We start from the raw sequence: 18,138 nt of genomic DNA, 5'->3' as shown, positions 1-18,138 counted from the left end.
ATACGAGACGGATATGTGGGCAGGTCCACCTGATGCACAAACGACATTTCCGTTATGGGCCACTGGTGTCTTCACCTTTGTATACACTCCCCAGCGTCGGAGCTGTAATCGGCCAAGGCATGAACTAATAAGCCAAGTCTCTCAACGTTTCCTCGGCTTCTGATTTGCACGATTTCGCTTATGGCCCTGAGGTCCACCCTTGTTCTCATAAAGCTTCTCCTTCCCGAACGCCGAATCAGCGATTCGCAAGTAACTGACCACACCCTGATCAACGACAGCCATGACGACATTGCGGTATCCATGTCGCAGTCTCATGTACATCATGCGGTCCATTTTCTCCCCACGCGGGGGATCAAGTGGCGTACTTTCGAGCATAGCACCGAGTTGCGTCATAGTGGGCATAGTGGTTTGGTCGCGTGTGCTGACAACTGCGATGCGGAAGTCTGGAGTGGGGGGTGTGGACTTTTTAAAGGGAGTTGAGGGCTTGTAGATGTGGAACACGACGCGGAAGGGTGGTGTGGTATCAGAGGTGTGTCTTTCGGGCGCGGTGACTGGGTCATACCAAGGGATGATGGCGAGCTTGCGGTATACATCCACTAAGAAGGATTGTCAGTATCGAGAGCTAAATAGTTGCCGCAGAACCATATGTGTGACTCACTGTAGTGACGGTGAATGCTAGTGCCGATGATAGGGCCAGTTGCCGTAGAGGCTGTCGAGCGAGGGTCATGGATCCAATTGAAAAGTGACCCAAGCATACCCGCCAGGCCGGGACCATGAAGCTTGGGTGGTGTCATATCACTAGCATCTGAGGCTTCTGCATCTTGCTTCTCGATGTCATCATACCAGCCAGGCGCTCGAACTAGCGCATAACCCAGGCGCCTGAGACCAGTATAAACGGAGTATCGCTCGAGCGTCAAACCACCGTGGCCCATGAAGCATGCATATGCAGCCTGCAAGCTCATAGGGACAGACAGATCTTCTTCTCCTGGACCCGCGACGGATCCAGAAGAACTAGGCCATCGGATATCCAGACTTCCTCGCTCAATAAGATATAAGGCTTCCTCTGGCAACAACCACACACGGCCTGACGAGTCCGCCTGGCCCATTGTCTTGAAGAACTGGCCCTTCGGGTTGGTCACGTAGACACATGCGTCGGGGGATATCCTGGCGGAATTCGGCAACGGCCGCGTAGGTTTGGGGGTAGAGTCTGAGCTCTTTCCATCTTCTCCGCCAGCTTTCGGCGTCGCACGTTCAGTTGGAGCTGGAGGAACATACCCGTCGGGTGCGTAGAAAGCTATGACGCGGGCTTTGGGAGCGTGGAGACGGGGGTATGAGAGCGCATTATGCATGGCCCCTCGCGAAGCGGAGAGTACATCGGCTTGAAGTTCTGTCGGATTGGGCTCGAAGTCCTTCTCACCACGGCGCGGAATACCGGGGGATGAATCGGCAAAGCTGTAGAGAGATTGAAGGTAAGCAATAGGTAATGGAGTAAGTGATGGAGGACAATGGAGGTTGAGTTCGCCATGCCAGAGGAATAGTTTTGTTCATACAAATTTAAGTGGTTCAAAAAGCGGAAGTCCTGCGTCTCATCGGACAGGTCGACCTCGGGCTGCGTAGAGGCATTTTCAGGAGCGCGAATAGCGTCCTCGTCTGCATCTGCCATGTTGAATTGTTTGTTAAGAATAAATTTAGAGGCTGGAATTTCGGAGTCAGAGTCGGAGGGGATTAGAAAAGGTGCGCTTATCGATAAGCGGGTTTTTTTTTCGTCCGGCAGAATAATAGTATCTATGTTGGCCCGGGGGTTTTCCCAAAATCATCTACCTTGGAAGGTCAACATGAGCTTACAAACAGACTTGGAATTGAATATCTCTATTGAAAATATATTATCTCGTCATCTAGAAATCCTGGAATGTTGATATTTAATTCTTAACTTGTCGAACCCGATGAAATGGCATGACTGCTCACAACCTTTGCCGCTCAAATATAACTATCGAGTCGATATTGCAAGTCCTCTCTATTGCTTTTCCAACATCACAACTTGACTGCCATAGTCACCCTTAAAGGGGAATTGCAGACCAATATTCATCAAGGTTCCACCAGAGTAAACCACACCATCATCAACCTTATAGGAAGCCTGCTCATCCAATCCCTGCAACCTAACGCGGGGCCATGAATGATCAACATTTGGAGCGACCTGGAAGACGAACAACACAGCCTTCTGACTATCCTCGGCGATGAACAAAACAGCAGGCCAATTTGAGTCCTCCGGAAGGTTCAACCGCCACATATCACCAGTAAGAACAATGGGATTTACCTTCTCAGCAAGAGCAATGAGCCCCGGCAGAGCTGCCTTGTCATCAGCGTCCATTACAGCGGGATCGAATTCCAAGCCAAACGAGCCGCCCATCATGGCGACATGTCCGCGGACAGCCACGGGGACTGTGCGGCCAGTCTGGTGGTTCGGCACTTCGGACAGGTGAGCACCCATCGCGCTAGGCGGGTAGGCGAGCGAAGTGCCCAGCTGGATGGAGATGCGATCGATTGCGTCTGTGTTGTCCGACGTCCAGATCTGCGGGAAGTACTGCAGGACACCTGCGTCGAAACGGCCTCCACCCGACGCGCAACCCTCCCAGAGGACATCGGGGAATTGGGTTGTTAGTTCCTCAAAAACGCGGTACAGGCCGAGCATGTAGGCGTGGCCTGTGGCTGGAGAAGGCGTCTCGTGAATGCCCCTGTTGTTATCCCACTTGACATAACTAATATCTGCACTCTTGAGGATATCTGAGACGGACTTGATGATGAAATCTTGGACCTCAGGAAGAGCGAGGTTCAATACGAGCTGGTTGCGTGTTTCAGTGCGAGGGTAGGGTCCTGCGTGCAGGGCCCAGTCCGGGTGCTCGTTATACAGAGTCGAGTTCGGATTGACCATTTCCGGCTCAAACCAGATACCAAAACGCATGTTCGTTGACGAGTTAGCGGCTTTGAGTTCCGTGATCTTTTTCACAATCGGCTCCAGGCCGTCTGGGAACCGCTCGGGGTTTGGGATCCAGTCACCCAGCCCGGCTTCGTCAGAGACACGTGGGTATTCCTTGCCGAACCAGCCGTCATCCAGAACGAAGAGCTTGGCGCCTACTTCGGCGGCTTCCTTTGCCAGCTCGTAGATGCTGCTCTGGTTGAAATCGAAATACAGTCCTTCCCAACTGTTCAGCAACGTAGGCCGATCACTGGTAGCAAACTTGCTCTTGATGAGATGGTTGCGGTACAAGCGATGCAGGGAGCGTGACATTCCACCGAGGCCATCCTTGGAGTATACCGAGACACATTCTGGCGAAGTAAGAGTCTCACCAGGCGGCAGAGTCCACGAAAGCTGACCAGGGTTGAAACCCAGAAGGGCACGCGTGAAGCCCTGTGCACCCTTCTCGACGTTCACGGCGAATGAACCTGTGTACACAAGCGAAAATCCCCATACCTCTCCTTGAGACTCGGTGGCGGAGGGATCTGCCAACGCCAGGAAAGGATTGTGGAGGTGAGAGGAGTACCCAGTGGAGCTTCCAAAGCTTTGGGTACCGTACGTAACCCTTTTCCTCTCGCGGTGCGCCTCTCTCGCCCAGTCTCCACGAAGACTGACCATGTCCAGTTCCTCAAACGGCAAATCCACGCTCAGACTAGCCAGAGACTCGATTGTGATATTTGCCTCTCCGTGATTCGTAACATTCACGCTGCGCACAATGGCATCGTACTTAGGGAAAATTGAGTAGGAGAGGTCCGCAGCCACATCGCTATACTTGTCATATAGACTGATGATCAAAGTGCTAACGTCCTCTTCTGTGCCTGTCGTGGCTGGCAACCCAGACAGAGCGGGCTTGCCGGCGATGATCTTGTGCGATCTATACTGGAATTCAGATACAGTATACCCTTCTGACTGACGAATGCTAATCGCAGGGGTGCGGAAATCCCCTCGGCCTTGGTCGGGGAACTCGCGGCGCACACGTCCTATATGTTCATTCCAGCCATCGATGTCGCCTACAGTCTCCAGAGGGATATTAGCCCCGACGGAGCCACCGAAATGGTCTCCTAGGAGATCACCAGTGGTGTTGTCCACATGGATACGGTACGAAACATTGTCTCCATTGAGAGCAAAGAAAGTACCATCCGCGGCGATTGCTATAGGATATGTGGGTTAGGTTTTGACACTAGAAAAGATCAAAAGCAAAGGACTCACGCTTTGTGCTTAATTCCTTAGCCATAACAGCGGAGGAATGTGCAAATAGAGCAAGGCATGTAGCCACTGCAACACTCCTTGATAAGTAAGCCATCTTTGCTGCTCAGGTGTGCTTTGGACAGAATTCAAATCCCAATCCTAGGGAATATACATACCTTTTTATATCTTCTTTACCCCCACGTCTTTTAGTCTTTTAATCTTTTACCCCGACGTCTTTTTCCCCGACTTGTGGGATATGATTACATCCGGGTATTCCAAAGTTGGCTCGGATTGTGTAGATCTCAATCAAGTAGAATGGATATCAATTGCCAAGAACAGACTTCTATGAGTCTACTGAACTATGACCAGTGAACTGCGGATCAAAATCCCCAAATTCGGCGATACTCTGAAGTATATAATATGTTGGGGTTTTTATAACTGTGGAGTCGAAAATGCGGAGGAAACTCCGGGGATACTCCGTGTCGCGGGCGGGTTTGAACCTCGCTCATTGGTTTTTGCACTTTTCAATTCCGATACAGTCTGCTAACTCCTCCATTTTACCAATGCTTTTAACAAGGGGTCCTTTATTCTTTGGGAAATAATGAGACCAGCAAAGGCCTGTGCCACATGTCGGTAAGCCAGTCATAACCCGACCTAACAGATCCCGGACTCATCTGTCAAGTGAACGTCGACGAAAATGCGACATTCCGGCACCCGGTCGCTCGTGTAGCTATTGCTCCGCCCGGGGACTAGCTTGTACTAGGAAGCAGCTCCCCGTACCAAAAAGATCTTCTACGCCAAATGAATCACCTGCCGGGACTGTGTCTCTACCCGAGAAATGCACTTTACCAGATCAACCCCTCTGCACTGAACTAGTGGAGTTGTATTTTGATTATGTGCATGATAAATTTCATTCTCTCTTCCATCGACCAAGTCTGATTGAAGACATACGTCGGGGACAAGCGCCCGAGAATATAATATACGGGATTCTCGCATTATCGGCACGGTATGCCTTCAACCTTCAACCCCCGGCCCGAATGAACAGAATTTGACTCGGGTAGATTTTCAACCCACTTTTCCCTTGTCGACACAGATCCTCGAGAAAGAGGGAAAGGATATACCGAAAAATGTGAACAACTACTCAACTTGAATGATGTCTCTTTGACAACTATCCAAGTTTGTGTTTTGCTCGGCGCTATTGCGGTAGTAAACGGAAACCCTGCCTCGGAGACCATCTACTACTCGATTGCATGCCGTATTGCCCAACTCCTTGATCTCCCAAACTGCCGTACTGCAAGTCGTGTGGAACAAGAAGTAAACACAAGAGGTTTGTAATTTATACGGGAACTTACTCGATCTTATCCACACATCTAACCCTCAACACAGTATGGTGGACTCTATGTATGATAGACGTCTGGTCTTCAACAGGAGTCCGACTCCCACGGCTAATGACCCCCCAACCAAACGTTCCGCTCCCAATGAACGAAGCAACCTTCCTCGCCATGACCCGTACCCAAGGCTTCACGGTATTAGTCTCCAACGACCGCGCCTCATCTCTCCTAGCACAAATGGTCCTCCTAAACCGAATCCTCTTGGAAATCAACGACTTCAACACCAAAGCCGCCGAAACAACCCTCACTGAAGAATACATAGAAATAACCATCTCAACTCTCTCCGCCAAACTCTCCACCTGGCTCAAAAACCTACCCGCTCACCTGCACGACACACCTTCCAACCTCAAATCCCACGCCTCCCAACGCCAAGGCCACCTCTTCGTAACCCTGTATTTAGGCTACTACCACTACGGGCAAATGCTCTTTTACCGGTTCCTCCACGAAGACGTCCGAGGGTACACACCACGCACGCACATCTACGCACAGCAGTGCAAAGAACACGCCGTTCGGCTCTGCGAGATGATCTACCGCTCCGAGGAAGTACCAGGTTGCACCGTGCTATACAACATGGTCGGCCATGTACTCGTTATTGCTTCGACGGTGCAGATCCATACGTTGCTTTTCGGTGATGAGGCGAGTGTTGTTCAGGCGAGGGCGAGGCTCGAGAGGAATTTTTGTATTCTGACCAAACTGCGTGCGCTCTGGCCTACGCTTGATGTTTGTATGGAGCGGTTGCAGGCTTTTCATCGGGCTTGTAGGAGCTCGGCTGATACTAGTTTTTGTATGGATGGGTGGATGGTGAGGTTTTTGGTTGAGTTTGCGAATCCGGTTAGAGATAAAGATGGGGGTGGAGGGGTGGAAGTGCCTTGGGCTTTGGAAGAGATTGGGATTTGTTAGATAGATACTCTGTATAGTTAGTGGTTGTTTGTATATGTGTTGTTGTATTGTCGAGATATTGGGAAGCTAAATAGTTGACACTAGGCGGTGACGAGAGCGGTCAATTCAATATACATCGTGCGTTTCATGCCCAAGGTGGGTGATGCCCCTGAACAAATTCAATTGAACTGTTCAGGCACCGTTTTCAAAAATATCAGGCATATTTTTAAGCTCCTGGATAATATCATATCACATGGACGAAATAAATCAAAATATCGTGGACTACAACGAAAGTTTGCGCAAGGTATATCGCCCAATACAACCACCAAATACAGGCAATAACAAAAAAAGATAGATATCAAACAGCCTTGAGAATGCCCTGAAGACATTTGGACCCTCCTCGAGGCAGTACCAAACCATTCTTGAAATATTGAAAGAATGTCTCCGGGACATTGAGAACGAAAGCCAAAAGCAGAGCAAAGCCCAGGTGGTTGACGCAGACATGCTAAGCATTGCGATGGGATTTTTGGAGATTGGGAAATAAAGCTGCTGCGTGTATGATAAAATGCATACATATAGAGCTATTGAGAGAAAAACCTTGGAACCGAGAAGATAAATAACAAACTATACATGTATATATACGACTAGGTAACGCATAGAACAACCAAGTTATACCTAGCCCCTTTGTATTAACCCCCCAATTTCCATCTAGAACCCTTGGGGACCGACTAGTTTGTTTGAGAAAGAATCTCTGTGGGTAAATGGTAAAGCTACAGCAATTTCGATCCATGCTGTATGCTGTAAAGCCAGATTTCCGCTGGAGGACTTACGACAAGCGACAAGATAAGTTCAAAATCAGTCCCAGGATTTCATGAATTAAACCACATCCTGGCCACTCGAAGTGATAGTTCATAATTTACATCGAAGTAGTACCTCCATGGGCTAAAATTGACATGCAACGCGTTGCACTCCCAGTAGAATGCGACAGCACTTTCACGAGTACGCTGGAATGCCTGAAATCCCTCAACCGCAAGGAAAATACCAACAATTATACATGCCAAAACTTCTGCACTGAGATTGCCGGCAAACCCCAAATCAAAGAAAGAACTTTTTCTCTCCATTTTCTAGGGGTCCCCCTTTGACCATGGATGCGATTAGCGGAAATGCGCCGATAGCACATAACTGTGCAAAAGCAAGACCTGATAGCCCCGCAAGAAATACAGTTTGAACCGAGTATCCATCAAACCGCTCGTGCGGAAATCTGAATATCCAAGATCTGAAAAGTAGCTCGTTGGAGCAGATTTGCTCTGCTGAGCATATAGAGGCTCCAGGTGCATCCAGGATGCGAGAGGGGAGACAGTTGTACGCAGGATAGGGTGAGGCTTTATGTCTACCGGCTCGCCAGGCGTATACACAGATGTATACTGACGCTATCCACTGCAGAGTTGCTAGTATGTATAGTGCCCACCTTAAGGCTCGCGCCTTTCTAGGAGAGTTTCGGAGAACACACTTTAAAGGATGAAAATGTATCATGTAGCAATATTTCCATAGCGATATCCAGCCAAGCATGGAGGGAACGGGGTGATGTGTTGGAATCATGGCAAATCTACCAAGACCAATGCACCACCAGATAAACGAACCGAGATCCCAGGCCATGATTAGCCAAGTATCCCACTCTATCCCTGTGCAGATTGTGCCTTGGTCACTGTATAAACCATTATGGAACTTGCGAACTTGCCAAAAGGCGAGCAATAAAGTGATACCAGCCTTGTTCCATGTTTCCAGGGCCGACGGAGGGAAGGCCGATGGACGTGGCGTGGATGGTATCACCTTGAAGTCATTAAAACAGCTTATTGCCTCGCACCAGCTGTAAGCGGTTGTGTTGTCATTTGAATCGTTAGGCAGTGAGAGAGAGGTATCGATAAATGCCAAAACAGAATCATTCCTCCGTACAAAGGCGCCCTGAAAATAGGCTTTGAGAGCAGAACAATTATACGTTATAGCAGACGGAGGCGTGTTGTAACAATCCTTGAACATAGTATTCTTGTACATCGCGTATTCCGAGCTGTTGGGATCGAACCCGGTGTTGTCCGTTCTTATTATGAGTAGGACCATGCTGACAATTCCAATTGCTAAAAGAGATCCTAACACCAGGATGCCACACGATATCACGCCTTTCATGAAACGGCGCGTGCCCCCTCTCGTTCGCGGAGGAAAAGCTGGAAACTCGCAGTCGGTGTTGCCGACTTGACAATATTAGCATTGGCTGCACATAGAGCCATGAAAAAGCAAAGAGTGGGTATCTACACACAGTGCTCTCGACCCTCCACGGTAGTATACTCGAACTCATAGGAGTGGTTTCCTGATCGAGGGGTGTGCCTCGGCATATTGGAGGAAGGTATCCGATATTCAAACCCACAAGTTGGGAGCCAAGTCGCTGTCCGCGAGATTGATATCCCCTGTCAGTATGAATGCGAAGGGGAGAAAAGCTCGACGGGAGAGCGCGCATTTATAGGGACAGGTTCTCACACTAATCTTCTCGACTCCCATGCATGCTCGGCCACTCCCCCGGTGTCAAGGTTAAATATAGTTCTGCCAAGAATTGAGAGTATCCAATTATGGTAGAGCACTGGTTGGGGTACAGGGTTAGCGGCAGCCACAGGCGTGTTTATGAGTCGCGCTTAGGGGCTGTACAATTTGTACGGAGTACTGGGAATAGAACCAGAATAGTGAAGCTAGCAAACACGACCACCACCTATTCTCGGCTAATCTAAGGATCCATGAGAACGCAACATGCGGGCCCTCTCAAAGGCTGCAGGGCGAAATCAATCTATCACTAGCCATTTTATAGCTAGTTATATTTACTGCGTACCTATAATTCTCTTGGATGCTAGCATCACATCAGCCACATTCATATGGAGTTAGTAGCCCGATTTTGGTTTGAAAGGCAAAATATTTTCCTATTTCCCTCAGTGGCGTTCGTATAAGCAAGCCCTGCGAGTCCAGTAGTCAGCCTTGTTTTGCTGCGTGTGATTGAACGTGTGATATATACGGCCGTGTGCAGATGCCAAGAGGCTAAATTTCAGAGCAAACTGTCGAATACTAAGTTGGAATACATCCTAGTTAGTTATTTCAGGTAAATGTTGATACCCTGATGCCTTGATGTCTAGCTTTGGCCTGGTGGCCTGAATTAAGACCGGCAGAAGAATTAAAATACCTGAATTACTATGATACTTCCCTCGATGAATCTTTCCATGTATGCTTGACCTTTATTTGAGCCAGCTACTACCAGGCCCTTCGGATATGAGGAATCTTTCACCCAGTATGGTACATGTATTCAAACTAAACGAAGTCTTCGACAAATGGTCAATGAAGCCTTTTGTTGTATAGATTACTACTAAGTATGACAGAAGAAGAATCATAATCCATTATAACTAGAAATGCAGGGGCTTATATACTCTAGTAAAACCATCTAAATAAAGGCTCAGTCTATAGCTAAGCAGTCAAGCAAACATGGGATGATACTCCAACACCTTTCTTTCATCCCAATAATCAATTGAGGCACCCGCGTGCCCGGTCAGAGGCCCACTTTCGTGCTTGCTAGACTATATATATTGGCCTAGACACGCAGCCAAAAACAGAGTAGATTTTATTTGCCTATCAACATCAGTCTGAACCCCTGTTTCACACACTCTACTCTCCACAGTATCACTTAAAATTTCTTCCACTCAATTTAGACCGTCGGTCCACGCACACGGTATGAGAAAGTTCAAGGCCCTTTTGGCGCGTCTCAAGGGGCATCCTAGGAAGCCCCGATCCCAAGTAGCGAGGGGTGGCCAGAATCCATACAACTCGCTATCTTATCAGGAGGGCAGCTTGAGCAAGGCACAGGATCAATCAATACCCTCGACCTTTTCCAGACGGGCTTGAGGTCCTGCACAATTGCTCGGACGCAGCGTTTGATATTTGCTATATTCACGGTTTGACCGGAGATCGCCGAGCAACCTGGACACCTGATCAACAATCAGCACCCTTGTCACAGACGCTGCTCCCTTCACATATTAGTGGGGCTTGAATACTGGCCTATGGCTATGACGCCTATGCTGTGCGGAAGTCCGTCGCTTCATTTAACCGAGTCATCGACCACGCTACAAATATTCTGCACGACTCGACAGCTGATAGATCGTCCTGCAATACCTGGTCGAGGCCTCGTTTGTAAGAAAGTGATCCTGTTTTCTCGAAATAATCCTGAATCCCAACTTCAGAGAATTTTCAATTGCATAAAGGCAGTCATATTTATAGGCACGCCCTATAAGGGGTCTTGGATGGCCGATTGGGCTAGAATACCCGTTAGGTTGTATAAAGTCAGCAACCAAGTCCCAGTTTGCTGTACTAGAAACCGAAAGTCAATTTCTTGAGTCCCTTTACATTGGATTTCTGGCAATGGTACGGGAATTACGAGAGGCGGGTAGAAGTCTCGAGATTACTTCCTTTTTGAGGAGCTGCCTTTGCCACTGGTAGGAAAAGTGGTTTCTTAAGGAATCGGTAACTCTCGACGGCTATAATTCCATTAGTATTCATGCCAGCCATAGCAATATGGTGAAATTCGGATCGTCGTCGGAAAATGGATACAAACGATTAGGTGGAGAACTTCAGAGATAACTAGAAATCATAGCTGAGGTATGTCTATAATGAGCCCTTTGGAGCTAAAGCTGAATACGGAATATTAATTCGCTCTCAATAGGAAGTAGCTCGAGCTACACATTTCATAATACTAGGTAACTAAGGCTCGATAAATACAAATGTCGGTCTACGGTCTTAGAATAATAATAATGGCGCTGGTACTCAATTCAACGGTATACAACAGTAGTTCACAGTCTTACAATGCCTCCAGTGTAATCAACGCAATGAAAATGGGATCTCCATACTTATATAAGCTAAACAAGTCTTAGTTATTATGCTTTCAGCTCTATTTTTATCGACTTGACCTTATTATTGCACGTCTGGATTGATAAAACAAAATATGAGTTATCCGAAATTGATTTGGCCGTATAGCATTCCGCCTACAATAGTCTCTTAGACCGGCGATAAGGAAAAGATATCTTGGACTCGTTTCCCCCGGTACTGGGCATCTTTTCTATGATGTAATACTACAGGGATTTCTGTGGATTAAACCAATAACAGACTGGCTTTAGGCTAATAGTAATACAGTGTGGCTTAGAGGGGTACATATTTCCATTATTGGTCATCAATTTGCCAGCGATGCGATACTTGCATATCAAGTGGATCGATTGAAGGCAACTGGTGTTGCATGCCCGGCGAACACTGCAAGATCTGCCTCGTGCGAATCCACACCACACTAGATCGGGTAGGAACGGAGCGAGGGAGGTGATTTGGACACATAAACGGGGGATGGCTGCGTGAGTGATGCGTGGTGCCCGCCCTGTCTATTTTTTTTTTTTTTTTTGTCTTTCCTGCAGAAGATTTTCGTGGAATATTCGCATTTCGGGTTAGTGTAGACGAGTTAGATAGTGCGTTTTCGTCACATAATTGCCGCAGCGGAAGCGGATCGGGGCGCACTAGCGTGTGATTGCTTCGCAGGGTTCAGATGGAGGGAATCACTGATTGATCCGAACTAAAGCTTAATACCCACCAGCGTCTGATGGTTCAAGATCCGAAGCCATCGGGTCGTCCGCAGAAACACCGTAACTGGCCCCAGGAACATGCTTGTGTATACCAAGGTAGATATCCCCAGTTTTGTTCTCTCTATTGGCTAGATCTCCCACAAACGCATCCACATGATCACTTAACTATTGTATTCGTAAGAAGGTACAGGCATTCTCGAATTCGCCTTGACCAACACATACCGAGTATCTAGCTTTGTCCGACCGAATAGTCTTCCTATAATTCCGCCTTCCTTTACTCGCGGTAGCCTTAACCGTAGGAAAACGTTTGTCCTTTATGATATAATATATGACGATCTAGGAGCTAGCGTTAGTTAGTAGGAAGGCCAGTCGAATTATTAAATGATAGAATAGAGATTCGGCTAAGTCACTACGGAGTAGATCTAGGGCAGGACCCACTTCGGGAACCCTAATCAGTCAGAAGGTTCTTTAGGTAGTAGGTTAAGAGAACTTCCCTCCTTCTTCTTCTTCTCTCTTTTATATTTAGAATCTTAGTTAAATCCACTCGGACTCTCGGAGTACTAATTTGGGGTGAGCCTATGCTAAGTGATGGCACCACAGTATTTGGATAACAGTCAAACGTTTTCGCGCTTCTTATACTATTGGTTGCGAGGTTCCGGTGTCAGGCAGAGGTTACGTGTCCTCTGGACATCGGGACAGATTTTCGAACGAGAATAGGCTATATAGTAAAGCACCGAAACTAGCCAGCCATCTCTCGTACCCATGAAGCCGCTGTGGTGATTGAAGACATAGGATCTAGCCTTTCGAGAGGCCCGAAGCAGACTTCGGAATCGACCAACCGTTTCGCGTTTTTAAGCGCTCTTAGCCCGGTTCAATGGCCGTCACAAGTGGGGAACTGTGGGCTATGAGGTCGTGCAGGTAGAAGCAGTAATGGACTTTGAGTCGGGGAACAGGGAAGAGAAAGGCTGACAACAGGGGATGGTTTTGGTGGTGATATGGCAGAGCGGACGGGATGCCTAGTTCTCTGTGAGCTATGGTCGCCCCCGCACCGAGAGGGTGACGACCAGCGAATACCCACTGTATGTTTTTTGTCTTTTTATTTCTTTATAGAATTGTAACTCGACATTAATCTGCATCATTTGCCGATTCAATGTATTCCCAAATCATCACGTATAGAGAATATCTGGCGTTGCGTTAGACCAGGAGACTCCGAGACCACCAGACTGCGTCATGATGCATACGATTAGTTGGCTTGTAATGAGAGAGGGCTATGCTCAAAGCAACTGCCTTCAGAATCGGTGGGTGTTTGAAGCTGAAGTGTGACACGACACGCATGCTCCTCGGGTAATGTTCTCTTGATGTTTTATGAGTCGGAATATCTTGCCTTAGCATGGTTATGCATGCATGCCAAGGCCATTGAATGTCTCAGCACGGCAGCCTTCTTGCACAGCAATCGCAAGGACATGGAGTAAATACATTACTTGTTAACTGGCAATGACTTAATTCCACCCAAATCCGGCAAGCCCAAGTGGCGTTTGCAGCTTGAAGCTGAAGTGTGACACACTGCGCGGCGGGGCACAATGTAGGTGACCCCACCACTTTGTGATAGCTCATAGAGCCGGGGACTGGAGGACTTGAGGACCCTTTGATCTACCATTTACTCGAATTGAGAAATAAAACTATAAATACGGCTTCGATTTCTCGCCCAACTCTTCAGCAACCAGAATCATTTTGCAACACATACTGCGACAAATAAACCACCGAAATCACATATCATAACAACATGGCTCCGACCACGTCCGCATTTGACAATAGCCGCATCCGACACCATGAGGACAAGGTATTGCTGGCGCGCATTTCTGAGTACTTCGAAGCTTTCGGCAATGCCGATGCCGAAAAAATGAACAGCATAGTAGCTGATGATTATCGCATGTCCGACATCCGTAAGAGCTAATTTCCCTTCTCCCTTCTCAATTACCATTCTAACACTTTATTTTCATATAGCCCTCGGTATTGTTAGATCACCTAAGAAGATTTGGTTCGAACAGAACAAGGGATTTGGCGGTCTTATGACGAATATCTCAGTTGAGGCCATTTCGCTCCACGGCAGTTCCGAGCCCGGCTCGTTTGCGGTCATGGAGAACGTGGTATGGTTCACATTGAAGATTGATCCTCCCGAGGAAGCCAAGCCCAACCTTCCTCCCGGAATAAAGAAGGGCGATTCCTCGGGTATGATCATGCTATCTACGATCTGGTGGAATAGTGAGGGAAAAGTTGCCCGGGAACTTGAGTATGGAAGGCTATTGTGGGAGAACTTTGATATCAATCAATTCAACACATGGTGAGAGGAACAAGCATGTGAACTTCCTGGTGGACTCTGAGAAGTCATTTGAATACAGTTAGTCTATTGGGGGAAATATGGTAGCATGGAACGCTAGCCCAGTACAGTCATTACACCAGTCGCAGAGCCGTGGGAACGGAATCAACAATTACCATGTTTGGCCGGATCGGCTTCTTTTTTGCTCGTAGTGGATCAATGCTAGTGTCCATCACTGTAGAATCTATAATCAGAAATCTAGTGAGGATGCAGAAAAGAAATAAAGTGTTGTTTTGGGCTGCGCAGAAGTAGTGATTGAAGAAGCGTGCACCCATCGGCTTCAAGACCATAAATGCAACCATGTCTTCCCACATACGACCATAGACTCAAGGCATCCCGTCCGCTCTGCCATACATAACCTTGAGATCGGTGGATTAGTAGTTGGGTGGGTGACCACCAGCGAATACCCACTGTTGTATGTTGATGGAGGTAATGAGGACCAGCGAGAGAGAGAGAGAGAGAGAGAGAGAAGAAGAAAGGTTGATTCCTACAAACGGAGCACTTAGGTGGGGTGACAGCCTAACAACAAGGCCTGATCAATCAGGTGTCCATCACAACATATGTCCACATTCACCCTTTTTTTTTGATTCGGTTGGAATTCCCTCTTGCTGCCCTACTCTTCAGCCCCTACATCACAACATATCAGATCATCGTCAGCTTGGTCTGGAGCCTTTCCCGGCGTGCATCCGACGACAACACTGCGAAGGCGGTGAGTCGACCGCGATCCTAAATGTCAAACATTGCAAACATCCCAGACGCTCCTATCCGCAGTCTTAAAGGGAGGCCACTCCCCTTTGTACACACCCAACTCTAGATCTCATTTACTTGTGCCGCCTGTCTCGAGAAGGACCCGAAAACCACTCGCCTCACAGCCGGTGGGATTAACAGACTGGGTCGCCGGACTGATAGAAGAACGTGCGCTATCAAAATCGATGGATCCGCCAAAAGCCTTCGAGTACGACTCTCCCAGCCTGCACACCTTCGACCAGAACTACGGCTTATTGGGGATCTAATCCATAATATCCCAAAAGGCCTGTTTGATTTTACCATTCGGTTCAATGGAGTGTTTGCAGGTTTGTCATATGGCGTGGATGATATGGCACCTGAAGGAGACTGTTGATAGTTGGCGCACAGCCAATTTCCACCCATGGAACGTAAGAGTGAGTAGTATCGTTTAAAATAGTAGTAATATACCTAAGGTAACTAATACTAATTCCTGGTTTGGTAAGGGAAGGCCTCACCTGGCAGATATTGTCTAGTCAACTCTGTATAGGGTCGTTAAAATAAATAGTTTATGTATCCACTATGGAAGCCATTCCCAACTTCTCATTATCTATGCTAAACGGTGTTCGTTACGCCGATATACGACAATTTTGGAATACACAAGGCATTAGATGTCGATCAGGCATACATATATCACATTGGGTAGACCAGCGTCATTCAAAGTGGGGAACATAATACTACTTAGAAGTCCCGAGATTTAAAAATCGGTCCTTTTGATAATGAAACCATTGGAAATCAGAAAAAAACAGATGAAGAATCTTACTATCACGGTTCCAAATGGAGCAACAAACCATGGGATCTCAAATCTACTCTGCACACCACCCAGCTGGACCGACTATGTCATCTTCTACCTCACCAACTACTTCGCACATGCAGCAACAATCATTAGTAGCCCCGGTCAAAGCACCCGTGAAATGATAACGACCATATTTATTGCTCTTCTCCTACCAGGAGCTGGAGTTCTCCGTGCTCTAAATGCAATATACAGACACTCGATCTTCGCAGGGGATCCTATTCAGCAAGCTATTCGTGCAGGGGCCTTGTGCATGGTGGTAAAAAAGCCCAACCCAGATCATCCACCAAACAGGCCTACACGAAATAATCAAGGGAGGGATACACCTCCTCCAGATCGACTTCCACAAGATGGGGATATGAGGGATATAGAACTAGGGATTGTGCAATCCAATCCGAGAAGCATTCATCCTGATAGCTCTAATGAAGAAGAAGGGGAGGAAGAAACTAATTCAATACCTCAAAGGTAGGATATATCTTTTTCCAAATATTAATCATTTGAAGAAAATGCTGAGTTTCTCCAAGGCAATGGTGGCAGACCCCCAATCCTCGATATTTATCACCTGATACCATAGTTCACGGCGAGCATCGTCTTCCAAGCAACTATGTATTGGCATTTGTCCCCCATATGCAAAAGTTGAACTTATTCCTCCACGAAAGTCGAGCAAAGAGATCTTTTTATCCTCCTACAATATCCTGAAACTGCTTGTCAGTTTGCTGCAGGCGTTGTGGGCCACTGTTACTCTCTATCGTACCCGAGGAGACCAAATCCAACAGTATGGCTACGCTGCCTTTGGTTTAACGGTTGCACCATATGCTTTCATGTCTATCATGAATATTATTGGAACCCTTCTTAATGCGGAATATCCATCTATTTTTCTCGTTCGAACACCAAGTATGGATGATGCAGAGCGTGAACCTGGGAGTGATTTCTTTGCCACCGAAGTATGCTTCAGAGCGCTAGAAGCACCATGTGCAGAAACATCTGGCGGGCCTTTAGAATCTTTTAGGCGAGACCTGGATCCGGATATAAAGGACGAGATTACTGCTCTTACTGCTCGTACTGGGGGCAACGGACAGAACACCGTTATGGCACTCGCAGGGATGCTTTTGGGATCCGTTCCACTGGCTATTGTTGGTGGGTTGTCCAAATTCCAAGCGAAAGATAGCACTTCGATACAAAGAGGTTTTACTATGTCTTGGTTGATCGTGGGTATCTTTTATGGGGCACATGTCAAACCTGAGGTTATTTTGGAAAGCCCCACTCAAGAGCTTCAGATTTATGAAGTTTCTGCAACTGTATTGACCATTTTTTTGTTGTTTGGAGTTGCTCCCATCGGTGGGATGGTGATGGTTGGATTAATGATTCAAGAGTTTGGTATATGTACACTACTCGACTGAGCGTTTATTTTGTGCTTCACCGTGATTGGTGTTGGAGATTAGGTTAATGATGGATATCAGATTAAGGGACATCTCCGGTAAAAATGAAAGGGCTGAAAAAGCAAATGTGCAGTAGTCGGTACGGGCTAGAGTAAGAGAAAAGGGGCGGCGATAAGTGCAAGATAGAGAAGATAGAGAGGCAGAATAATAGAAAAGTGGGAGAATATGGGGGAGGAGCAGTGAAGACGGGTCATTTATGTCGGCGGCAATGAAGGTAACTACCTAGGTAGGTTACGTGGGCGCTGAAACACGATATAGTCATTCATAGGTCCGTGTTTACATTCCAAATGACAACATTTGAATATACATAGCCACGAGAATAGATGATCCCTGAATCCTGAATCTATAGATCCACAGATTCATGGGTCCATGGATACAAATTGTATCACAATTGAGACAAATGCGTGAATGAACCAATGTGCGGGTTAAATAATCATCAAATGGCCAAACAAGACCAATCACATATATGCAGCGGGAAGACACCGGCCATGAGTCGAGGGAGACACGGTAGTCAACACTCGATTTCCCTGGCCAAATCTCTGAACAGGTAACCCAAACACCCCATGATCCCCGTTTTGCCCAGAGATGAACAGCCAAGCTTCCAGGAATGCCATGCAACCAACTCCAAAA

The 18,138-nt window shown here is 47.3% G+C and overlaps 6 protein-coding genes across 6 annotated transcripts; 4 read left to right on the top strand and 2 right to left on the bottom strand.

Annotated features, from left to right (window-relative positions):
• Nucleotides 1-141: 141 nt before the first annotated feature.
• On the bottom strand, nucleotides 142-1,663 carry N7516_000562 (tRNA-splicing endonuclease subunit SEN54 family protein; the record flags this gene model as incomplete). The annotated part of the gene is made up of 3 exons (XM_057213284.1): nucleotides 142-596; nucleotides 659-1,452; nucleotides 1,551-1,663. The coding sequence occupies 3 exons, from the start codon at nucleotides 1,661-1,663 to the stop codon at nucleotides 142-144; spliced, it is 1,362 nt and encodes a 453-aa protein (XP_057075167.1).
• Nucleotides 1,664-2,014: 351 nt separating this feature from the next.
• Nucleotides 2,015-4,316, bottom strand: N7516_000561 (alpha-galactosidase; the record flags this gene model as incomplete). The annotated part of the gene is made up of 2 exons (XM_057213283.1): nucleotides 2,015-4,164; nucleotides 4,223-4,316. 2 exons carry the CDS (start codon nucleotides 4,314-4,316, stop codon nucleotides 2,015-2,017), a joined length of 2,244 nt encoding a protein of 747 aa, XP_057075166.1.
• A 1,363-nt stretch (nucleotides 4,317-5,679) lies between these two features.
• On the top strand, nucleotides 5,680-6,492 carry N7516_000560 (fungal specific transcription factor domain-containing protein; the record flags this gene model as incomplete). The annotated part of the gene is made up of 1 exon (XM_057213282.1): nucleotides 5,680-6,492. The coding sequence occupies one exon, from the start codon at nucleotides 5,680-5,682 to the stop codon at nucleotides 6,490-6,492; it is 813 nt and encodes a 270-aa protein (XP_057075165.1).
• A 232-nt stretch (nucleotides 6,493-6,724) lies between these two features.
• On the top strand, nucleotides 6,725-7,015 carry N7516_000559 (uncharacterized protein; the record flags this gene model as incomplete). The annotated part of the gene is made up of 2 exons (XM_057213281.1): nucleotides 6,725-6,775; nucleotides 6,827-7,015. 2 exons carry the CDS (start codon nucleotides 6,725-6,727, stop codon nucleotides 7,013-7,015), a joined length of 240 nt encoding a protein of 79 aa, XP_057075164.1.
• A 6,884-nt stretch (nucleotides 7,016-13,899) lies between these two features.
• N7516_000558 (uncharacterized protein) lies at nucleotides 13,900-14,461 on the top strand (the record flags this gene model as incomplete). Its single annotated transcript, XM_057213280.1, has 2 exons — nucleotides 13,900-14,059; nucleotides 14,121-14,461. 2 exons carry the CDS (start codon nucleotides 13,900-13,902, stop codon nucleotides 14,459-14,461), a joined length of 501 nt encoding a protein of 166 aa, XP_057075163.1.
• A 1,534-nt stretch (nucleotides 14,462-15,995) lies between these two features.
• N7516_000557 (uncharacterized protein) lies at nucleotides 15,996-17,469 on the top strand (the record flags this gene model as incomplete). The annotated part of the gene is made up of 2 exons (XM_057213279.1): nucleotides 15,996-16,534; nucleotides 16,644-17,469. 2 exons carry the CDS (start codon nucleotides 15,996-15,998, stop codon nucleotides 17,467-17,469), a joined length of 1,365 nt encoding a protein of 454 aa, XP_057075162.1.
• Between the last annotated feature and the right edge of the window lie 669 nt (nucleotides 17,470-18,138).

Source organism: Penicillium verrucosum (assembly GCF_028828655.1).
Source record: "Penicillium verrucosum strain IBT 35672 chromosome Unknown utg000001l_segment0_segment0, whole genome shotgun sequence".
Lineage (NCBI taxonomy): Eukaryota > Fungi > Ascomycota > Eurotiomycetes > Eurotiales > Aspergillaceae > Penicillium > Penicillium verrucosum.
This window is presented reverse-complemented; position numbering and strand designations above follow the sequence as displayed.